At 38.6% G+C, this 25748-nt stretch overlaps 1 protein-coding gene and 1 long non-coding RNA gene across 4 annotated transcripts in view; one reads left to right on the top strand and one right to left on the bottom strand.

The window, feature by feature from the left end:
- Window positions 1–25748, bottom strand: part of lrba (LPS responsive beige-like anchor protein) — a 212073-nt gene that overhangs the window by 137922 nt on the left and 48403 nt on the right. For all 3 annotated transcript variants that reach the window (XM_056738897.1, XM_056738916.1, XM_056738906.1), the window contains exons 22-30: window positions 15416–16558; window positions 15154–15329; window positions 14622–14775; window positions 13292–13472; window positions 11214–11335; window positions 10712–10819; window positions 9104–9245; window positions 8659–9004; window positions 718–902 (exon numbers count right to left, since the gene is read on the bottom strand). In XM_056738897.1, the coding sequence (XP_056594875.1) occupies window positions 718–902; window positions 8659–9004; window positions 9104–9245; window positions 10712–10819; window positions 11214–11335; window positions 13292–13472; window positions 14622–14775; window positions 15154–15329; window positions 15416–16558 (2557 nt within the window). The remainder of the gene's footprint in view (window positions 1–717; window positions 903–8658; window positions 9005–9103; window positions 9246–10711; window positions 10820–11213; window positions 11336–13291; window positions 13473–14621; window positions 14776–15153; window positions 15330–15415; window positions 16559–25748) is intronic.
- Window positions 850–2862, top strand: LOC130413605 (uncharacterized). The gene is made up of 3 exons (XR_008905515.1): window positions 850–973; window positions 1272–1408; window positions 2466–2862. It is a non-coding gene; the product is annotated as an uncharacterized LOC130413605 (long non-coding RNA).

Raw genomic sequence — 25748 nt, 5'->3', positions numbered from 1 at the left:
CCAACATGTGCGCCTGCGGTGAGACTCCCAAACGCAGAAGTAGCCACTTCAAACAAGCCGGAGAAAATGAACTTATCTCTATTCATCTGAGGGCTGCCCCTGTCCTCACGCGCACACGCACACACGCACAGACACGCACAGGAGAACCATTCAGACACAGACGAGCCTAAAACTACAAGCCTGAGATATGGACCCAGGAGTCCTCTAGTTCAAAGACAAGACAAGCACAAGGGAGCTTAAACCAATGCCTTCAGACACACAGGAGCACACATGCACTCGCACTAACACCCACACTCCTCGAATCGTAAAAACATCAAACAGGAGAGAGAAGAAAAGCTTCAGGAAAAAGGTCCTGGATGATCCTTGACCAGTTAACACTGGTGTAGGTTAATGGAGTTATCAGCTCAGCTTGGTTGTGTCTGATATGCAGTGATTGTGATAAACAGGATGAAGACTGTGATCTGTCTCAGATGCAAATAATAAAAATAAATAAAAAAGGAATGGGTTATGAATTCCATTTTTTATCGCCTCTTTACCTTAATCAATAAATCCCAATGCACGGTTATCAAACTCATGACTACAGACTGAATTTGGGCTGTTTAAAGGCCCATTCTTATCTGAGAAAGGATTTGGGTGTACATTAGTTTATTTTTTAAGTGAAATTGCATTTTCAACATAAACTGTTTGGAATATAATAATATACAATAAGACTTATACCTGTGGCAGACTCTGTGCTCGGAACAGCTTCACCTGAGGACACCACTGACACACTGTTGTCTGGTGTTCCACCTGATGATGCAGAAGAGGCAACAGAGGCTGATGGGACGGTTGCAGAGGCAGAGACTGTGCTTGATTCTGCTGAGAGAGTCCTGCCCATTGTTTTGGGTGCCACCACAACACTCCTGCAGGAATAAAAGGGCACATCATCATCATCGCGGCTCCAGTTGTCAAGAGCTGAAATTGTTATTTCATGGTTTGTATGGTGTACTGAACATAAGAAAATGTATGTGTTTTGTATAATGATCCTGTTTTTTATTAAAAAAAATATCTAATATCTATTTCTGTACCTCAGTCTACTGTTTTTAAGTCCACCGACATAACAATTGGACATTATTTTACAGTCCTGTTCAACATGTACCCTAATCCTAACTCTAACCCAAGTACACAGGGTTTTTCCTGCATAGAAAAATTGGAGGCGGTCGCCTCTGTCAAATCTTGCCAAAATTATATTGGGTGTCTTAAAAAAAACAATGCGTATATTCTGTCAACAGACTGTCATTTGTAACTGCAGTTCCGGCATGACGCCGAAAAAGGAGGCGCTGTTTCGTTATCAGCAGAGTGAGGTGCTGAAGAGTTGCAGTACAAGAGCTAATACGAGCTGTATTATCTGAGTTTCACGGCTTTTGAGGTGAATATTGTTTGTTTTGTGTGCAAGTATGTTCAATTTCTTAAAAGGTTTCTTAAATTAACGTGGCATAAATCATAGTATAATGTTTTAAGTCTGCAGTTGGCTCGTTGAATCAGTGTTATTCTGTACATAGCGAGTTTGTATGGTGGCCGTGAAGTGCAAAACAAAACAACAAATCGCAACTATACAACAACAAAACAACTATAAAAAAATCTAAAAGCAAAACAAAAAATTCAAAAGCACAATAACAAATCTGAAAACGCCATATCAAATCTAAAAACAAAATACCAAACCGTAAAACACAACAACAATTCGTGTCTGGATGCAGTGCGAAACTGAGCAGTGCATGCACGCCCTTTTCAAACAATTAAAAAAATTAAAGAGGAAGTCTGGAATATCTGGACCAGACCAGCATTGTTTACGTCTTCCGAAGTGAGATATATATATATATACAGTATATATATATATAAACTGTATATATAGAGCGATTACAGGTAGGAAAAACGATATGGCTATTGTTCGCGACATTTCAGCCCGCAATACGTTATTTTTTTCAAATAAAGCCTCTTTTAAATCAAAAGTTTGCCGCACTTTGAAATCCGTAAGGAATGTAAATAAGTTGGCATGGTTAACTCGGCGCTCTGCAAGTTGGGAATACTCTTTTGATCTTCTTTAAGACTGTAGTTTTGTGATTCGCTCAAGTCCGTCGCTTTCTCTCTCACCCGCAGTTCTCGTGCAGGGGTGCTGATATCTGCACGTGAATAATAAAAAAGCTCATTCTCAGGTATTTCAAAAGTAAGCTTGTTTTATAAGGCTTTAATAGTTTTTATAAAGTTCAACTAAAGGCGAGCCGAGGCGAAACCTTCGTTGAAATGCACAATGATGCTCATAGCGTGAAGGCTTTGACTTGATGCGCTGCAAACCCCCGTTTTTGGAGACACGTGTGGAGTCACCAGCGACTCACAGTCCAAAGACAAACGCAACAACAAACAAACCTAAAGACAGAGCGTTGAAACACACTTAAAATGCTCATCTAATAGATCCTTTTCATCCACAGATGTCGTGATCCTCTATTCATTAAGCTGTATTGGCTCCCTATAGTCGCTCGCATCAAATTCAAGACTCTGCTCCTGGCCTACAAGACCACCACTGGTTCGGCACCACCTTATCTTCACTCGCTAATGCAGACATATGTACCCGCCAGATCCCTACAATCTGCAAACGAACGGCGTCTTGTGGTGCCATCCCAAAAAGGTAAAAAATCTCTCTCACACACCTTCTCCGGATCTGTTCCACCTATGTGTGATCTGCCCGCTACTACAAGATCTGCAGATTCTGTAGCCATTTTTAAGAAACGTCTGAAAACACATCTCTTCCGTCAACATCTGACTGATCTGTTCGGAGTCTATTTTCTTCTCTACTCTTAATAAAAAAATAAAAAATAAAATAATGAATGAATGAATGAATGGTTCTGTATAGTGTGTTAGGTTATATGACACCAGTCTTCTTTTTTGATGGCGCTTATGCTTTTATTGTACTTACGCTGTCCCAATTGCTTCCATTGCCTACCCCACCTGTAAGTCGCTTTGGATAAAAGCATCTGATAAATGACTAAATGTAAATGTATTGTAATAGAATGGCCAAGCGATATATTGATTATCGCAGAATCGGCGCATTGTGATATTATCGGTATCGGGAGGTACACTGCGATTCGAACCCATAATATAAATATAGAAATATATAAACTATACTATAACTACTTTATGTTTTATATAGTAAGTGTATTATATATATATAGTATACTGCATCACTTGAGGCTTCTGTGCCCAGAGGAACAATATTATGACATCAATTTTGATTCTAGTTCACTTTGAGCTGTAATTAACTTGTTTTCTAATATGTAATCCCAGGGTAGTAACATTAAACAGACTAAAACCATGCATCCTCTCAACCTAATACACAAAGCCTTAGAATCAAGCACTCCGTCAAAAAACCATTACTGTTATTTCATCTTCGGCCCCATAACGATCAGACTGATGATCTTGGCTAAATATGCTAAGCATAATGCGATTTAACATAAAAAGCGTCCGGTTCACGCAACACAAGAAACCCATTTAGCGTGTTAGTGTAATTAGAGCCCGGTTTCCCTGACAGAAAGTATTCCATAATGGTAGCATCTATCTTCCCACCAATCAATGGCCTCCAAGCTCCTGTCACTCACAGCTCCAAACTTTGTGATTGATTAAAGCTGGCGGTGTGTTGTGCTCCTAACTCACTGGAAGCTACTGTGTGCCACTGTATAATGTCACGTCTCAAGATCATGTGATAAACTAGCTGTTTTGTGGTTAGGTGAAGACAGAAAGGCTACATGTACAGTAAAACTGTATAGACGGTACAAGTCAAAACAGATGAACGAAAATGTGTCTTACATATCTTAAAAATCTGAAATGTTTGAAATTTGTTTTGTAGATAATTATATTGTGGGTCTTCATAAGAGTATATTTACAAAAGTACAGTTTAAAACCTATAAGCTGATTTTAATTACTAAATCACTGTACAATTATTTTACGTACAGGGACGTAGTATCATAAACAAAACAAACGCCAAAAAACATCCACGTAACGTGTGTTCTTCATGTCACAAACAATAAAACAATTATGCACTGAATCCTATATTCCTCTCTGCAACAGCACTGCAGCCTAATCTGTTTTACACTTCCAATCTTTAAATTATCATGTCATTGAAACTAAAACGCTGCTAGCTCCTGTAACAGAACACAGCGGCCTAGTTAAAAAAAGTAGAACAGACTGCATAAAACACAGCTGTGATGTCTTTGATTCACTGAAAAAAAGCATTCCAACGCGGGACAGCATAAGGAAATTTAATATTCCTTTTGAATAAACCTTAAAAAAAAATGTGTTCTGTTTTGTATTGCTTTATATTGTATTGCTTTGTTTTGCATTGTTTTTGTTTTTATTTGCTTGTTTTTTTGTGTTGTTTTGTTTTTTGTGCTATTTAGTTTTTTGTTGTTGTTTTCTTGATAAATGACCAGAGTAAAGCAAATGCAGCCAAAAATAATCATATATGGAAAGTTATTTCATACTGTTAGAATTGCTTGCCAGATGGCTACTTCATGAAACTGGTTAATGTGCAAAACAAGGTTTCTCTTAAAAAACAATTTGCACTGTATTAGTTTGGTGACTTTACTATTATTCTTAAAAGCGAAAAATAGTATCAATTACTTTGTTATTAGGATTAGGGTTAAATGTGTAAAATATAAATATTAAGTGCTGAATTTGATATATCAAGACGGTTGTGTGCCATTTTATTTTGTTAAAACAGTAATCTGTGTATCATCAACGGTGTACGTATTATACGTATGTAATTCCAGAAGACTGGAAATGCAAGCTAAAGAAAAAGTTCTATATTTTGTAGTGTTTCAAAGTTTGAGTTAGGTGAACTGTGACCTATAATTTAGTATAAATTGATCAAATTGTGACCAATTGAAGATCAATATATCATAGCGTGGACGAAACACTGTTCTCAATACCGTTTTATACAATACAGCATTAAAATCACAACAGTGCAAGCACAGCAAAATCCATCATGCGTGAATACAAAAAACCCAATGCTTTGGCACTTGATATCGTATCCAGTTGTTGCCCATATGTGCAGGGTTCTCTCCCTAGAAATGTAGCATACTTGAAACTACACAACACGTTGTCATTTCAGAGGTTGCATCATGACATCACTGAGGTAAAAAAAGGAAACAGTTGATATCAACTGAGAGCCATGACAGAGTTCTGGTCTTTCACAGTGGCCAGTGTTTAGTTTATCAGTGTTGACAGAGGGGGTCATGCTACACAATCACAAGCTCCTCTCCACAACACATCCACAGAGAGACGCTCCAGACATACAGAGTCACGCTAACATCAGATAAGAGCGGTCTGAGGCGGTTTCAAACGCGGCAGGGGTTGTCATTCCAGTAAAGAGAGACTCCCCATAATAAAACACAGAAATACTGCTGTTACAGTAACATTTTAAGCTATCATCCAATAGAGATTTCCACCAAATTTCAAAGCAGTATAAAAGGCCTCAAAACAGCTGATCGATGTCTCCCTAGTTTCATACAGCCATAGGCAACTGCTCTGATGCTTTTTGCAGCTTTAACTGAAAACAAACTGCACAGTAGAATGGGAAGAGCAGTGGGACTGTCATGTAAAACTAGAAGCTAGACCAGAGGCACATTCCACGTAGCTTTTGTGCAATTCTATGCCTTTTTTAGTATAAATAAATTCATACAGTTGCTGGAAGAGTACTCCAAAAAGGACATAACAATTCTTTTCCGTTTTTGTGCAATATGGGCATTTTTTATGCCAGATTGTTCCAAACCTGTATACATTTCTTTGTTCTGCTTAACACAAAGGAAGATATTTGGAAGAATGTCAGTAACCAAACATATCTCATCCCCCATTGACTCCCATAGTATTTTTCTACTATGGCAATTAATGGGGATGAGATCTGTTTTACTGACATTCTTCCAAATATCTTCCTTTGTGTTCAGCAGAACAAATACATTCATACAGGTTTGGAACAATATGCGGTTGAGTAAATGATGACAGAATTTTCATTTTGGGGTGAACTTTCTCTTTGACCATAATGTTGAACACTCTTAAACTTCAGACTAAAAGCATCTCTCACCCAGCATCATTATTTACTGCCGCACTTCTTTTCTTCAACATCTCTATTAAAATCTTTTGCCTCTCAAGTGCATGTTTAGCACTGACCGGTTGTGAAGGGTGGACAGCTGCTGACAGAGGTGGGGGTGAAAATCCATCTGCTCAAAGGTGCAGGATTTAAATTATTCAGTACACCATTAGGCACACTTAGCCCCGGCCCACTACCGCTGTCAATTAATCAAAACTGCCAGGTGTAGAGCGGCCGAGCGGAGGCCAGTGCCCACCAGTCTACGTCCAGCTTGAATTCCGCACCCTGAATTATTTAGCAGTTTTAACCAACACTCCCTTAGACGACATGTAAACAGCATGTTTCCCGTAATCTGCTCGGATCCGAGGTCGGGTGCGAGGAAGTGTGTGCGAGAAACGGATCTCACAGGAGATGGATCCATATCTACTGTAATGTCTGACCAAAACAAACCAACATCTTCTGTACGCAAACCCTATCAAATATAATAAAACTATAAGAAAATTATACAATATGTTCATATGTAACATGACATTTTCAGGGTTGAATTGTTTTTAACGACAGTTTTAAAAATTGGTGCTTTATTTATTCTGCTGAAGCACGGATATTACTGTACAATACTATTACAGCATTAAAAACCTTTAAAGGCATAGTTCACCCACAAAAAATAAAATCTTGTCATTTCACAAGTGTATGACTTTCTTTTTCTGCAGAATAAATGATTATTTGAATAAAGTTGGTAACGAATTCCGCAGGCCCCCATTCACTTCTATTGTATAGTTACAAAACCAATGTAAGCGAATGGGTGCCAGTTACCACATTCTTTAAAATATCTTCTTTTGTGTTCTGCAGAAGAAAGTCAGTCTTACAGGTTTGAAATGACAATAGGATGAGTAATTCATGACAGAATTTTCATTTTAAGGTGAACTGTCCCTTTAAAGAACAATTACATTCTTACAACAAATTTACTTATCTCTGTTCATCTCTGTACTATTTGTGAGATCCCAACTGCCTCTCCAGCCGTATTTATTAGTGCGAGTATAAATCAAATTTTGTACAACCGGTCTCCGGATCCTATCAGCAAATATTTGCAGACTTTAAGTCAAAACGAGCGGTGCAATAAAGACATATGGCGAAATCAGGATGTTCTTGAATGTTGATAGTAAATAAATTTAACGTCTGTTTTCCCCTTGACCCCAGGTCTGTTTTATCTGCGACACACAGTTATTTTTTCCATATATCACTCTCGTAAATCTTCTGGGATTCAATCATACCAGTCCGTGTGCGCGGACACAGTGCTAAGTGAGTGTGCACAAATGCATGCTGGTACAATCTTTAGGAAGTGACGTGTGAATGGTTAAACGCAGCAAACTGATCAACACGTCTCCATTTGCTTGCCATTTAAGATGAAGTAACGTCTTCATCCAGATCACAATCTATTGCTCACTTGTTTCTCTTTCATCTGCACGGAAGAACACATGAAGCTTGTTTCACAGAAAAAGGCTGTTGAAGAGAACTGACTAAAGTCCTCAGCTTTCAAAGTCCAGCGCTCAAAGCGTTCTGGTAATGTTTCAGGAGAGGACAGCAGCGGTGTTAAACCGCTGAGCTCATCTTCTGCAGGAGCCAGTGTAATCCCCGCTCTGATACCAGGAGCAGCGTGATACCTGATGGAGCATTCCTCAGATAAAACAGCAGACCAGATCAGAGGGATGTCACGCAGATGCCCGGAGGGGTGAGGAAGGAGAAGAGATGTCAGGAGCAGAAGGCAAACAGAGAGATGGAAAGACGTACTGCTTTCAATTTCCAACACAAAATGCTCTCCTCTTTTTTATTTCTCTCTCATTCTCCTTTTCTTTTGTTATAATCCCTCTCTGGTAATGCCAGACTGATGCACGAACAATGCAGCAAATAAAAACCAGACCCTGCAGACGTCTGCCAACACATAGGTATGGATCTTGTTTCTCAAAGCACCCCGCAGTCCCTATAGAGCAGCAGTTATGCTACAGGTCATTCAAAAAATGGCAAGCAATGTAAAGACGTTTTCAGAAATCATCACAAAAAGATACAGAAGTAACCCATTTAAATCTTTCATTCAAACTTTGGTGAGACACAACCCCAGGGTTGTGTCAGGAGAGTCTTTTTCTTTCTTTTCTTTAGGGTCAACTAGTTCATTTTATATTAGGTTATTAATGCCAAGATGCTTAAGCAAGGCTGTAGCATTATTTAAAGTGAATTTGAGACAAACATTGGGGTGGTGTGTGTGTGTTAGGAACACCAACGCTGGGGCAAATACAGAGCTCCAGACTGGCCAATTGGATGTGCTTGTGTGCACACATGTATCCTGAGGCTTGTTTTGATGGGCTTTGTAAGGTTGTTTGTGTACGGCACTCTTCCCACAGCACAAGACAGACGCTCTGCTGGGAAGCCGTCATAAAATGACATCACTCCTGGCATAGCACACTCTAATAGGAACCATGGAGACAACAACAGCCGTAAACAGTCAACTGTAAGCTCAAGACAAGTGTATGTTAACGCTTGCTACTCACCTGTCGAAAGAGTGGAACTGGACGGATTGATCACGAGTGACGTCACCCACAGCACCCAAAAACGAAGGCGGTAAGAGGCTGAGATCCACCACGATGTCATCAGACGGCGCACTGACGAGGCTTCTCAAGATATCTTTGACATTCACGTTCTTCCCTTTGCTGTCTTTTTCTGCGACCTCTTGACCCTTTCGGACCTCAGAGGACAAGGTGGACAGGGCCTCGGAAACAGCGTCCGGCCCGGCTTGTGTCTCGCCATCACCAGGGGTGATGGAGGTCTTGTCTTTCTTGATGGTTGAGTCTTGTCGGCATGGAGACAGACCGTTCTCGAGATCAGACTGAACACTTTCTGCAAAACACACAAACACAAAGATAGAGTAGTAAATATTTATTTTATATGCTACATGCTAATCTTACAACAGTGATGTGTGTGGGTTCAGAATGTTACCTGTGCTTCTGTTAGAGTGTGTTCGTTCGACGTGTTTCTTGTCATTGTGCGGCTCCAAGATGTCACGATATTTGGACACCATGAGCACAGAGATGAAGTAGACAACAGCGAGTGCCAGGAACTGAGCTTGTTTACTGTCCTCCTACAAAACAACACAAGCTCAACTCACAAATGCTGCTCATAAGCTCTTCATACTGTAACTAAACCGACACCTCTGATGTCCAAATTCGCTGTTTATCAGGAAATTGACAAAAACATTGTATTTTTTTATTGATTAAAGGACAGTACACCCAAATATGTACCTGTATGACTTTCTTTCTTCCACAGAATACAAGAGAAGATATTTTTTATAATGTTGGTCACCGGACAGCAGCGGTACCCATTCACTTCTATTGTATGGACACAAAAACAACGCAAGTGATTGGGTTCCGCTGTTGTTCGGACACCAAAATTCTTCAAAATATCTTCTTTTGTGTCCTGCAGAAATGTCAAGAAAATGGGTAAATAATGACAGAATTTTCAGTTTTGGGTGAACTATTCCTTCAAATACTGTCTTGTCAGTCAAAGTTGACAAGGACTTTTTAATACTTTTAATTGTTTAGATATTTACAAAACCCAGTGATAAACATAAAGGATGACATAAAGGTTTTTATTTTAAAAAATAAAAATCACGAAATATGGAGAAAAACACTCAATGTCAATATTGTCGATTTTAGAGGGCAGTGAAATTACAGTTTTTTTTAATTTTTCCATTAAATGTCATTATGTCAAATATATAGCAATAACAGAAACTAATGCAGTAAAAGTACTGATTAGCTATAGGTACCATACAGTGAATGTGAAAATAGTAGGGATGCACCGATATGTAAATTTTGGCCGATAGTAATAACCAATAATTTTTAACATTGGAAGTTGATAACCGATACATTGGTCGATATACAGTATCTAAATATAAATATAAAATTCCCAAAGACTGAAACAAAAAGCGGCATTTATTTTAAAACATTCAATGCAGAAAACAAGGTAACTATTAGTTTGCATTTCCCCCCTGAAAATCATGTCGCAATCCTATTTTACTACCTTTTCTGGTGTATTATTTATTTAATAAAAAAATGTAGACGTCTTCCAGAGTAACCCAGAAAATCTTCTTAATAGCCACGTGTCTAAGATAGAAAGCATTCAGACAGCAGTCTGATTCAAACAATATGCTTTTCTTCCTATAATGTACACATTCATAAAAATACTAACAGCAGTAAGTGAATGATCAAGACAGAAAGATTGTACTGCACAGTATTTTAACTGTGAGCAGCCTGCAGCCGAAGAAGTTTAACCAGAGGAAATAATTTATGATTTATCGGTTGGTATATATCGGCCTAAATTTTATTATCATTAAACATTAAAAATGAACATTTATCGGCTGATACCGATATGGCAGATAATTTATTGTGCATCCCTAGAAAATAGTTTGGTTAAAATGTAATTATCATGTATTAATGTTTATGGTGTTCTTCAGATTTGTATTTGCCGATATCACACAAAATAGTTTTGTTCCCAAAATAATGTCAGGTTTGAGCCACTTAGAGTTGCGTACTGAGTGAAGAGACTCACTATGTCTCTGAACACAACAGCACGAAGACGATTAATGTCCATGTCCTGTAGGAGCCGGTCCAAATCTCTGATAGGAGACATCCCTCCTGTGATGATGTCCACGGGACTCTGTAAAACACACACACACACTTTATTAATGAGAAATAAAATCTCATTCAGTCAGATTTGTATTGTAATTTATGTTCCTGTCAATGCAGCAGTCCATACAGGTCAAATTTTGTAAAAACAATGGAGTCCTTTGATCGCTGATGAAGGTTTAAGGTCTTGAGGCGCGGAGACATTAATGCAACAGTTTGGCAAAAAGTCTAAATAATAAATGAGCTGTGAGTGTGGGTAACACAACACGATCAGCAACACAAAGAGTTTTTACTGGAATTGCCAGAATCAAACTTAAACCCATTGACCAAAAGTCCTATTAAAAATGACTGAAATAAAAAGCTGAACTGGACTGAGAGTGAGAGTAAGAGAGACACAGGTAACCTTGGCAGGATGTTGAACTTGCCTGTGCTGGTATAGACTTGGCGGCTCCCAGAAGGCTTTGCTGTCCATGGCTGTTCTCTGCACCAGACATACCCATAGTGTGCTGCTGACATTCCAGACAGTTTCTCACAGCCATCGCGCACACTGAGGGGGAGAGAGAGAGAGAGAGGTGGATATGATGGGTAACCTGAAGGAAAAGCTACACAGACTGAAAGAAACATGACGTGAGAGGCACAGAAGAAAAGGCCATAATATAGCATACAGACATGCCAACCTAACCTAAAGACAGTCGAACCCACTACAGGCATAACCAGACGATACAGTCAACTTCACAATTTAAAGGTCCAGTGTGTAGTGTTAAAAAGGATCTATTGAGAGAAATGTAATATAATATACATAACTATGTCTTCAGAGGTGTATAAAGACCTTACATGATGAAGCGTTATGTTTTTATGACCTTAGAATGACCTATTTCTATCCCCTTACATGGAATTTGTCATGTTGTTTCTACAGTAGCCCTAAACTGCTCTACAGAACGGCGTTTCAAAAATTTGTTATCTCCTTTGGCAAGGACGCGAAAACGTGGCATCTACGTCCTGTGTAAGCCACCGTCACGCTTCGAAAGGGAGGGGGTGAGCAGTGGAGTGAGCCACTGGTTGCATTTCGTAATCACACCACTAGATGCCACTAAATTTCATACACTGAGCCTTAAAGGTATTATCATATTGGAAATATTGTACAAACAGTGACATCATGTGTATTTGAATCCCCCAAAACACATGAGCAATGATAATAATTCAATTCCAGCTTTAAGATATTCATACCCACCAAATTCCAACTAGGCTACTAACTCGGCATGAATTATTCAGAATTATTTTTGGGGGGTGTGTTTCAACCCCGGCACATAAAAAATGCATTTATTTTTGATGTATTGCACGCCTCGTGTAAGAGTAAAATGGCGCGCGTGTGTGTACAAAAAAAAACAGCGCAGCAGCGTGTGTTTTGTGTGTGCGTGTCACTATTCAACCCTCTATCCTCTCATACCATGACATGTGACAAATGTAAACTTTGAAACGCTAAAATTATACTGTAGGTATTATTCCAGCAACCAGCTTTTTCCATTAGATCGCTCCAGTCGTTTTAGACCGAGTGAGAGAGTGAATTAGAGCGAGAGAGAGGGGCGAGCGAGCGAAGTAGAGATGTGAGCGAAACCTTGTTACAGATCCCAAATCAGATTACATGCTGGCAGACCTCATCAAATATTCATTTTATACTTTCAGCCCTCCTAAAAACAGGCTTCGGGTTCTGTCCCACTAAACCAATCAGGAAGCTCCGGCATGCCCTTGCTGCAAGACATCGAGTCGATTTACCATGTCGGCCATTTTGTTCCGAGGCTCTGAGAGGTGAGAAAGTCGATGTGGTGAATAGGAAGGGTAGCGGTGCGTAGAACTGATACTTAGAGTAGAGGGAGTTTGATGGTGTCTACATAGCTTCAGGGAGGGTCATGTGAAGTGTGTGTACGTGTGTGTGTGTGAGAGAGAGAGAGAGAGTGAGAGAGAAAGAAAGAGAGAAAGAGAGAAATGAATAATGTAACCAATCTGAATGTCTGGATTTCAGTTATGTGGGCTGTAACACTGAAGTAGCATTTGTGATACATAGACACATAAAAGAGGAGGTGCCTCAGGCTACAAAACAAGCATTAGAGTCAATAGGCTGATGATGGTCGTCATTTTATAGCAATGCAGCATAGTGGGCTTATAATAACACTATCAAATAATTCATATGAGAGAGGGAGAGAGAGAGAGAGAGAGAGGAGGAGAGAGAGAGAGAGAGAGAGAAAGAGAGAGAAGGAGAGAGAGAGAGAGAGAGAGAGAGAGAGAGAGAGAGAGAGAGAGAGAGAGAGAGAGAGAGGAAGGGCAGTTATTACCTCAACCAAATGAGCCAACAGAGAGAAATTACAGACTAAAAAAAGTGAAGATGAATGCATTAAAAAAAAAATAGAACATTGTAAAGACAGAACAAAAACATGAAAAGGAGATGAAAACACACACAAATAAACATCGATACATCCAGATAATATAAAAACTAATAAAGATATACCCAAGCGTAGACATTGTCTTAAGATGCCTCCAGAGGACATGTTCTTCTCCGCCTCAATCTCGGTGAAGTTGAGCGAGCTGGCAAAGATCAGTACGTCCACGAGATTGATCAACCTCTGCATAAACATCAGTGAAGCCTCCACAGCCAAACCCTGAGACGGCTCAATGTTCTCCAGCTCATGCTGAAAGACAATATCACCCTCATCATCATTACATTCATCATCATAATGTAAAAGCAAAGCAGTTACTAAAAACTACATAGTTTAATGCTAAATTAATAACTAACTGCTGTGGAAAGAATGATGTCCGTGTGTTCATGAGCACACATTAAAGCAGGTCAGCACACAGTTTTGGTATCTAAGGAGATCTGTTCATCTCATATGTACACTGTGTAAGGAACATGTAAGGGTTTTCCTCCATGTTGAAATGAAAAACTTTCATCAACAATTCACAACTCTGTTTGACTTTCTTGCTTCTGAAGACTAAAGACGTTAGCTGAATGCCCTCTTCCATACACACAAAGACAAGGGGAAGAAGACCAGGGGATGAAAAGCACCTATAAGGACAAAACCAACTATTTTCTGTTCCAGGGATGAACAAGACTCAAGAAAGTTTTAAAGCCATGGCTGAGTAAATGACGACAAAATGTATTCAACTTTATTCACTCATTTTTGAAACTCCAAGTTTCAGAGTAATACATTAAAGGGCTTTTATTGCTTAATATTTGCTAAACATCATTTAAAATACCGATGTGATGTTTCTCTTCAAGTTTTTAAAGCATTTGTTTTATTAAGTGCATGATTATTCATAGTCAAGTGTAAGTGCCATTTTCTGGATTGTCACATGCATAATGGTCCATAAAACTTATAAATGGACACATGTAAACTAAAATATAGTAAGTTTTTTATGTTCTGTCTTCTCCATTTGTTGGGTATGATTGCTTTAGGTTTGTGCATTTTAATTCACAGACAGAGTTTGTCTTCTCCCCCAAAAATTCCTTTTTTGTCATATCCATAACACATTTATTTCCCTTTTTTAAAATAGAAAACGTGTGCATAGACTGATTTTTTCTGATGTTTAAACTCTTTCAACAAGGGTTTAGTCAAATATAAACGAATGGTTCAGTATATTGGTCACAGACACATTCTCTGAGTGTTATTTATGTCACATCCATAACGCTGGAATTGCCCATCTGTAGATCTTCATTAATGAATCCCCAAAAACCACAGTTTAAGCAAAATCTACATACTGTATTAGATGACCTAAATGTGTATAAATAACAGCAATTTATCACAAGGTATTAAGACACAAACATATGCACACACACTGACCGTAGAGGATGTGGCTGCAGAAAGTAGTGGTAGGATTCCTCCACAGGCCATGATCATATTATCCACCACCTGAGAGACCAGATGAACGGTGTTGTGCACAAACACCACATTCTCACTGCTGTTCACGAAATCCATTACCGTTTTAGTGGAATGACTGTAGGGAGATGTCAGGTAATATTATAATATTACGATAAAATATTAGAAAGGAAATATAACTTCACACACTTCTATTGATGGGGAAGCAGAGGGTTATGTTAGCATTAATATACTTAATAAAATGTTAAAATTAAAGATTCATTCATATATACTGTAGCAATACTGGATTAACCAAAGTGTTTGAGTCAGAACTGTCAACTCATCTAATGTACAGCAAACAAGAGGAGTGTCTGATTATTCTGCATTATTCTTATTTCTCTCAAGAAATTCTGTGTAGACATACAAACTCTATAGCTGCTATAGTCAGTCAAGTTTCAATGTCAACTCAAGAGTATTCGTATGTGATTTTGACCTTCGACTCTTTGCATGCTCTCACCTTCTCCACATCTGTACATCTGTCTCAATGGAGAAAAGGAGGTCAGTCAGAAGACGCTGGTGCATGTGGGACCACTTAAACTCTGGGATACGGAACATGGTGGAGCGTCCTGAAGAAGAGCCCTCGTTGCCCTGGCCTGATGTATCTGAGACAGGTGCCTGATTTTGGCTCACGTTCTGCATAGACAATAATAGACAATCAGTATTCTGACATGAAATATGCATGTGAGGGAAGTTCAAGGTAAAATTTAAAACAAGCATACAGTTGTGGAGGTCTGCTTCAATTCTAGTCTCTCCGTGTCGGAGGCCACGCTTGACACATCCAGTCTAGCGATTTTAATCTCTTTGGTTTTAGTTGCAGAGCTCTCAGTCACCGCTTCTGTGGAACGGTCTTGGTTACTTCCTGCATCCTGCGAGATGCTCGCAACAGGTTTAATCTCCGTCGTAGAAGCCTCTACAGGAGACACTTCTGTGGTTTGCTCTGGCTGGCTCACTGCGGCTTGTAACTCTGTGTTTTTACCCTCTGTGGACTCCTCTGTGGAGGTGCTTCGGTTTAAATCCACCTCTACCATGGGTGCTGGAGCATCCTTGGTTTCCTCTTCCTTAGATGGATCAGTCTCTATCGTGTCTTTTTCCGATGACTTCTCTTCTTGTTTGGTTTCCATCTCTTTCTGATTTCTTTCATCTTTGTGTTCAGCATCATCTTTATTCTTCTCAGAAGAAGCTTCATTGGTTTCAACCATGTCAGTCTCCTTTCCAGCTTCAGGAGAGGAATCTTCCGCCTGTGCACTGACTTCATTCATTTTGCCATTATCTTCATCTGACATCTTCACAGCTTCGATTTCTAGGTTCTCATTCTTCTCATTGGCAGTCTGTTTATCATCTGCATCATTGGTTTCTTCTTTCTCGTCAACACATCCTGTGTCCTTCCCATAATCCTTTTCAGTCTTTATGTCATTCTCAACTCTTCCTGTTTCCACATGTTCCCCATCCAAGTTAGCCTCCAGTTCGAGGTTGTCTTCTTTATTGCTCATTTCATCCTCTCCTGCTTCTTTCGCAGCATTCTGTTCTTTAACTTCCTGTGTCTCGGATGGGTTTGCAGGTGTATCCGCCCCTCTTTCGACCTCCTCTCGGGCTAGTATGTTGGACACAGGGACACTAACCTGGTTGTGTCTCTCCTCGCTGTCTGTATGTTGATCAGCCGCCGGCTCCTCGACCCGTAGCTCAATAACAGTAGATGGAGCTGTTTCTTTTGCATCCAGCTCACCATTGGCCGAGACATGGAGCTCAGAATCATGGCTGACCCCAGAGATCGTTCTTATTCTGGTGTCAGATCCTTCAGAACCCATCCTCTGGTACTCTCGGAACATAACGGCCAGATTTTCTTTGTGTTGCTCAAAAGTGACCTACAGAGGTAGAGAGAGAGGTTAAGAGGAATATAAACACACAGCTTAACCAAGCAAATGTATATATCAGGGAGAACACAGAAGGACAATTCACCCCAAAATTTAAATTATGTCATCTCTTGCTCACCCTCTTGTCATTTCAAACATGTATGACTTTTTTTTCTCGAATAACACCACAAGAAGAACTTTTTTTATAAAGTTGGTAACCGAACAACGGCGGCACCAATTCACTTCTATTGTATGGACACGAAACCAATGCAGGTCAATGGGTACCGTCGCTGTTCAGTTAACAACATTCTTCAAACTATCTTCTTTTTGTGTTTTGCAGAAGAAAGTCATACAGGTTTGGAATGACAAGAGAGTGAGTAAATGACGACAACAACATATTATTTTTGGGCGAGCTGTCACTTTAGCATGTGAAATAAAATATGTTGAAAGCTATTTTTGGCAGAAACATGCGGTTATACACCTTATTCTCGACTTAAATACAACTTGAGTAATCATGTTCAACCATACAATCAAAATGTTCCAAACGTTATCAAAATTATAGGTTTCATAAGTTAAAACTTAAATTCATTCTTATCTTATGGTGACTCATATAATAACTTGACATTGTGAGGTTTATTGTCAACATTTTTAGACAGTTAAACATTAACATTTTAAAATGAAAGTTTTAGATATATTTTGTGCCCTGGTTTTAATATGTGCTTATTTGATATGATTTTCAATGTTCATATCGAACATACTGCGGTCAACTGAAAAAAAAAAACAGTTACATCAAATTAACTGTCTAATATTCCTATGATAGCTGACTGAGCTGATTCTTTATTTTCATCATAAAGGGATAGTTTACCCAAAAATGACAATTCTGTCATCAATTACTCACTCTCAGATTGCTCCAAACCTGTATGAATGTCTTTGTTCTGCTAAACACAAAGGAAGATATTTGGAAGAATGTCAGCAACCAAACAGGGGGGATTTGGTCTGTTTGGATATTAAGATTTTTCCGAATATCTTCTTTAAATTATGTAAATAAAGACAGAATTGTCATTTTTGGGGGAACTATCACTTTAACAAGTGAGATGTGAAAAGCCCATGCATGTGTTAACTTCTGCAATTAGCAGTTGACAAAACACAGCATTTTCAAATCCAGCCAACTCAGAAAACAGCAAAACACAACTCGATTTATCACCGCAACACAACCGACAGAAAGTCAAACACACCACTAGGGGAATATCAAACAACTTGCAACTTTCACTGCAATGCCGACATTTGCATTTAGGCAAGAAAGCCTTATTATAAGTAATTAATTAGGCCTTATTGTTGTAAATGAGCCTGTTACAAGCACAGTCATTAATCTTCCCAAGCCTGATGGGTAATCCATGACTAAACCAACAGCTCTGAAATGCTCTACTGGCTCTAGCTCGTCCTCTTATTAAAATGGCCATTAGTTTGTGCACATCTTAACATTTAACTTTAGCTATTAAAACAACACAGTAATTCTATCCCATAAAACTGACCAATCAGGTCACATTTTATGCCCTTAAATTACACATTAATATTCCATTGTGGAAGCTAAGCAAACCATGACTAAAATGTAAAATGTTCTTTTTTGTGTTGTCACAGTACCATAAACGAACAAAACGACCAGTAGGTGATGACAATTTTTTTACCGAATCAATTAATAATTTAACCAGTTCATTCAAAACGACCAGTTTTCCCAGAGCAAAGGCATTTCTCCATTCTAGGAATGTATAGAACAGACTTGTGTTCTCGTTGAGACGGATCTTGCGACGCAGCATCGGAAGAATGAACACAGATGGACAAGCGGGTTCGGAACGCGCATGTCTGCTTTCAATGCATCTTTGATATGAAGATGGTGGTCTAGTGGGTTAAACCACTGAACTGGTAAATCAAAAGGTTGCTGGTTCGATCCCAGCAGCCACCACCAGTGTGTCAGTTGAGCAAGACACTTTACTCCATGTTGCTCCAGGGGGGTTGTCCCTGTAATAAGTGCACTGTAAATCGCTTTGGATAAAAGCGTCTGCCAAATGACTAAATGTAAATATCAAGAACACATCCAGCCCCTTACATGCGTTTTCTGTTGTTGTGTATTGGAACCGGACTTTGAAGGCTATTTATGATGCAGAGCGAGAATGCGAGGACACAAGACCACTGAAGAACGCAAATTGAGAAACGGCCAAATGACTCACTGAATCATTATCTCATCCGAGATAACATTCATTTAGGATAGCAACACCGCAAAAAGGCAGATGTAAGTGTTTAAATGAACGTTTATACAAATATGCAACATAAGTTACAGTACTACCATACTACCGTTAAAAAATTTAGCAGGATTGCAGGAATTTTGAATATTAGTTTCGCGATGCTACCATAGCAACTTTACACCGTGCAACCCTACAGTAAACAAACCCTATATGATGATTAGCTAGAAATTACTTAAAAAATCTGCAGCCTTACAACTAGCGACAAAGCAAAGTATTTATTTCAATGGAGAGCTGGCGACTTCCGGCAACGACCGTTGGTTCCAGGAAGTGGCCGTGTCTAGCGACGCGACAAAGTTGAGAGTCGCTCAACTTCATGCATATGATAAGCGACTTCGGGTACTACCAATAGGAGTAAAGCAGCGAAGCTCACGTCATCAATCTCCCATCACTTACAGCAGGGTTTGATTATAACTATAACTAGAGCAACCAAATCTAGGAACTTCTTATAATGACCTCGTAGCAAGAGACTAGCGACAGAGTTGCTGGCGGTGTGTACGCACACTAATGGCATTTTTCCCAACACAGTTTTTCAGATATCTGTAAAAAAATGTTTATTCATAGCTGCTAGGCCCATGAGGCATTTGAGGATTTGGGCAAAATGAAGGAAAGCACTTATGTAAACCACTAAGAGTTTAAAGAGGTACACATGAGGTCGCATACTGTATTATCCTGTCAGGAATTATCTTCACGAATCAGTAAGTACATCATATAGTACACTGTTAAATGTAAAAAAAAAGGAAAGCCTTCATGTACACTAAAAGAACCTCATTGTCTAGAAGCTTGCTACCAATAAAATAATGCGTCATGTGAAAAGCAGTAGTAACGTTACTAAAACAGACATATGGTACACGTGAGCTGTTGTGTCGTGAAGATAAAGTTACTCTGGGATAAAGGGGGTCACTGTAGAAATGTGACTTTTAAATTTAGCCTGTATACCACCGGGTGTCAGTTTCGCATCAGACATCAGTTTCAATCTGATCAAATTGAATTCAGTGTTCTAAATGTGCTGTATGGAAAACGTATAATTCAAGTAAGACCACAGTAATGGATTCATAATGTGACAGCCACCTTTGTAGTAACAGGTTGCAAAATCGAACAAAATATGCAAATGGATTATTGAAACTATTCAAAATGCGTCAGGAAAATTATTGAAAAGTATCGCTGTATAAGAAAAACAGCATCTCACCTTTGAAAAATCCTAGTCTATAGTGCCAGACTGATGATATAGCATCACTTGCTGCAATCAGACTGCAAGCTCAGCAGCAGAACGAAACAGGCTTAAATTACTGATCTATGATCAGCAGGGAGCAGTCGGCCACAGACTCTCACAGTAGGACTAGTGGGGAGTCCCATTTAGATCAATAGATAGCGCGTAACCGCAAAACAAAGGGAAAATAGGGACCCTGAGAATGCTCTAATTGGATTAGCTAAATGCAATTCCATTCCCCTAAAAATCAATGCGGTCAGCAGACTAAATCCCTTCTCCTCAGTCCAAAAGAAACAGTTTTTTCTTACGGTACGCCCTCAGGCGTCTGGATGAGTGTGGAATAAAGGTAAACATATGAGACAGACAAGCAGAGCACAGAGCTCAGTGATCATGTAGTGGGTTCTGAAACAGATTCCATTACGACCACAACCATTCAAAACAAAAAGTGAGCTAGAACGCTGTTCGGCATTTGCAATTCACTTTGTTTCAAATCAGTTATATATTAAAGATCGGGTATAATGCTATGTCATGCATTCTGACTTTACACTTTAAACGTGCTGGCTTCTCAGGCTTAACATGGTCAACTGGTTCAAAAACGAGTTGGACGTATGACGTGGTATTTTTGTTCTTGATACACTCCCCCAGCGCTCCAAATTGTTTTGGAAAGTTTATTGCTAATTCTGGATCCCTGTGTCATCACAGGGATGCTATTCCTTTTATTTGCAAGGCGAAAGAGCCCACCCACGAGCCAATATGGGAGCGAGACCCGCTAACCATCAGGGTTATCTGCGCTGCGTCAAGATGGGCTGCATGCAACTTGTTACTCTTGAGATAGTGAAGTTAAGGTGTGTCTGTTTGTTCACGGCATTTCAGTTATGGATCTTATGTAATCAGTGGATATAATGCTGGATTTGGAGATTGTTTGAAAGTGATAGATGGCACGGTCCAAGTGCTAAAAGATGTCGGACATGAACTGCACGCAGTAAGTGAAACTAAGTCATACATCTGTGTTTTGCTGGCAATCGGTGTGTACGTGCATAATGTACAAAACACAAAGGGATGAATCCCACTCTCCTCACTAATCCCACTTCTAGCAGCTCGTGTTTTTCTGGAAATAATCGTACCGCTGTATTTCTGTTTTATAAATTTGATCAAACTAAATACTCTTTGAAGATACATTATTACTGTATAGGCACTCAAGATTAATATGAGATTGACAGAAACTGCTTGTGGTACGCAATCTTTAAGTAGCTTGTAAAGTATTCCACAACACAAGGTAAGACCAAACATAACCAAACAATAACAAAATAGCATATCCAGAAATTAGCTGAGGTCCATCCTTGGCCATCACAGAAGTGAATGGTTTATCAATGTCAATGTCTTAAAACAGTCAATGACATCCATGTTCGAGATCCCGTTTGTGCACCCGTCTATAAGTTTACTCAATACTGACTGGCGGCAGATGTATCTTTATCTTTACAAGCCATGTTCCAATACTGGATCCCATTGTCTTCTAAATCCATAGTATTGCTGTTGTCAAGCACAATAGCAGATTCACGACACCACACAATTGGCTTGACCTGCTCGAGGGACTGGTTGTTCCTTTTAAGCATCTCCATTAGGCCCAAATATCACAATGGACAGCTTTCTTTTTCAAACAGGTTTCTCATTGGTTAACAAGAATACACTGTAAAGTCACTGATTTTAAAAATCTTTGAATCTAAGGGTGTATGCAAAAATATTTGAAATTATTTTTAGGAAAACTTAAGTCAAAGATGCATCTAAAAAATTAACGCTATTAAATTTCTCCACCTATACCGACAGCCAAATATTCAGAGTGATATCTATATTAAAGGGATAGTTGTGGGAATGCTTATAACCAAACAGTTCTTGGACCCCATTGACTACCATAGTAAGTTCTGTTGACCACAAAAAAGATATTTTGAAGAATGTAGGAAAGTAAACAGTTCTGGGACCCTTTTGACTACCATTGTCATTTTCCTAGTATGGTAGTCAATAGTTGCCGAGAACGGTTTGGTTATAAGCATTCTTACAAAATCTTTCTTTGTGTTCAACCAAACAAAGAAATGTATACAGGTTTGGTTTAGTAATTTATGACAGAATTTTCATTTTTGAGTGAAATATCCCATTAACTTGCATTGACTAAATTCTGAAGGCTAAATTAATATTTCCTAATTTTCTGAAAGTTATTCATTTATATAATGACCACTAATAATGAACATCAAACTGCTGATGTCTCTAAACATTTTATATACACAGAGCAAAAATTCATTGTATTTTTCTGTCCTCCTTTGATTGACAGGATATATCGGCCCTGATCATTGGCTGTTTTTATACTGTATGCCGATAGTGTGAACATTAGCTTTTAACGACCAATACCTATTAATGGCCGATATATTGGTGCATTCCTAACAAAATCATTTATTTAACTTAAATAAATGCAATTATAATGCACCAAAGGTGTCTTTAATCTTAATCACCATACCATACAATAAAAATACCTCCCCTTTATATTTATTTATCCATCTTTTATATCATATTGCATTTAGTAATATATTAAAAAAGCATTTACATTATGTGAATATTATTTATAATAATATAATAATAATTAATATTATTATATATACTTTGTTAATAGAATAACATAGAAATCTTGTACAAATACTAAATAAGTGACTGGATAAGTCACATTAAAAGCTACTGTAATACTGCAATGACTTATACTTATTTTAATGTTTTAAAAAAGCTGTTTTTTTTTTAATCCATAATTGAGTACTGGCTATAATACCCTTATTCCGTAACATGAAAACAGAAGCAAATATCTACTTTAGGCAGACTTGTCCATTACAATGATCTTATTCTGACACCCCTAACTGACTTTAAAAAGTTCTGTAGTACACTGGTATTAAACTTATTGCTTTACTCTCCAATGTGCATACAATATTAACACATTTTATAAACAAGTGATAAAGATACTGAAATAGTGCCCCAGGAAAAATACCTCTCCACAGAGCATTCAACAATGATGTTAAAGGCTCCAGAAGAACAGTTCCTTTCTCCCCATTTATTAGCTACAACGTTTCTATCAGTCATTGAGAAGCTCCAGCAGAACACGGGAGAGTGCTGACTAGAAAAAGCATGAAGGGCAGGAAGTCTTTGAGAAGGTGATCACCTCCAGCAGAAAGGAGCTGTGTGGAGCTGTGTCTCATTTATGGGCTGGGACAGGGGCACCTTGGCTAAGCTGTGGTGTCAGCAGGCCCATCTGCAGAAACATCTGTCTGCCTACACTCAACCAGATCATCTCTTTCCTACTAAAATACACACATCCCCAAGTAATACGCACACAATCTAGTGTTGAAATAAAAAATTAGATCCAGTCTTTGATAAATCAGTATCGTAGATCAATGACACACTATCGAAGTCAGACATATGTGAAACATGTATGAAAATGTGATAGTTCACCCAAAAATACAAATTATATCATCATTTCATCACCCTCTCGTCATTTCAAACCTCTATGACTTTCTTTCTTCAGCAGAACATAAAAGCAGATATTTTGAAAAATGTCGTTCACTGGCCCCCATCCACTCGCATTGGTTTTGTGTCTATACAATAGAAGTGAATGGGGGGCAGTGCTGTTCAGTAACTAACTTTCTTCAAAATATATTTTTTTGTGTTCTGTGTAAGAAATATAGTAATGAAGGTTTGAAATGACAAGAGGGTGAATAAATGATGACAGAATTTTCATTTTTGGGTGAACTATCTCTTTAAGAAAATAGAGAAAAATATTATTTCTGTATATATTGTGGTGAATTCAACAACTAATTATTTGAGTAAAAAAACAGAGTACGTACACAAAATGAAGAGAAGCAATACGTCCCAAAGTCTTCCAGAATTTTTTTTTGATTTTTATTTTTTTACTTTTTATTTTGAAGTGGTACACATTGTGTTTCTAGTGGCACATGTTTTGCATTGAGACATTTTTAAAAATAGTTTTTGTCTGGAATCCGCATTTCTCACAGATGCAGTTCTATACACTGTGCCGAAAAACAACTGCATAGAGCAGCAAAGAAAGCCAATGCGTATATGTCTAAATGTACGACTGCACGAGAGCATGCATTTATTTCCCTGCATCTCCCAAAAGACTGGTTGAATTTATAAGGGCTTGTTCTTATGATTGCCAAGGCCATTTGAGATGCATATTAAATGTGCTCAAACTCAAAGAATGAGAGGAGACCTTGCAAACTACAACCAAAAAAACACACACATCTCCCGGCACATGCACGCTTTCTGTTCAACACACACACACACACACACACACACAGCCCCTGCAGCTGAAAGGGAGAGCTACAGTGACAAACAGCTTTCCTACTCCAGAGTTGGCAGGAAATCTATCACGCCGGACAATAAAATTGCAATTGAGTTTCTTTAGCTTTTTTCCCCTCAGCAGATGCATGTATCTCTCTGGCTCGGCGCTGCTGCACCTTTCCACTTCACACACACACACAACCCCCCTTTCTAAAAAAGTGCTGTTTTTAGATCAGAGCGAAGCCGCTGTAAACAGAACAGGTCCTTACCTGCATTAATCTTATGCAATTATAGCGCAAAAAAGCAATTACGGGCTTGACCCACAGAAAGGACAATGATCAATTTGTGTGCACTTGCCATAGCAGCTGGCGACTTTAGGAATGCAAGCAGACTCAAATACAACAAATACAGAAAAGCAATTCAACTGCTTCAATTTAGTAACACTGTTCAATTCTGCCCAAGAATAGACCTCCGAGAGATTGTTTTCTTTAATATATTATTTAAGTTAACAATTGTATCAACTACAATAGCGAGTTTAACAGTGTGAGAATAATAAAGAACTATTATCTTTATTTTTGTATTGAAATTGTGTATCTTCACTATAGCTAAATGCATATTTACATTATGATTTAAATTGAATTAAAAGCCATCATTGACATTGTATAGCTCTACATACAGCAAAATTAGAAACGCAGCTGCTGGTGTTTACAAAAAACATAAAACTAAACAACTAAACAACTAAATAATATATTGCTGTTGTCCTTCTGAAACCTTGTATCTCCATAAATTGTGATTAAATTTTTTGCAATAAATTCTTATTATTAGTCATATTTTGTGTTTGTCACTGAGTTTTGGTCATACCTAACCAATAAAAAGTATTCAAAAGTGCTTGTCAGCTTTGACAACATTATTTAAAGCGGCCCTGCAACAATGTGTCATGTATTCTGACTTCTTTACCATGTTAAACATGTTTTCTTCTCATGCTTAACATGGTCAACTTGTCAAAAAACGAGTTGGGTGTATTACGTAGTAATTCGGTGCTTGATACACTCCCCCAGCGATCGTACAGGTTTCGGAAAGGTTTTTTCGAACATATAAAGTGTTATGTAACAACTTTTCTAAGTAATTTTTGGGCAATTCTCCCGGAAAAGCACGCAGCACGGACAAAGGAGAGCAGGAGAACGAGCATTCGCAGACGTTTAAAAAAAGTACAGTGTTTACCATTTAAAAAGTACAGTGTTTTTCCCATTTCCTGAAAAACAGTGAATTTGGACATCCAAGGTTTCAGAAGGACAAAGTCCAAAGAAAAAAAAGTTAACAATTGTTACCACAGCACTGTTGCGCTCCGATCGACCCGAGTTCGGGT

This window comes from Triplophysa dalaica, chromosome 2 (assembly GCF_015846415.1).
Source record: "Triplophysa dalaica isolate WHDGS20190420 chromosome 2, ASM1584641v1, whole genome shotgun sequence".
NCBI lineage: Eukaryota > Metazoa > Chordata > Actinopteri > Cypriniformes > Nemacheilidae > Triplophysa > Triplophysa dalaica.
This window is presented reverse-complemented; position numbering and strand designations above follow the sequence as displayed.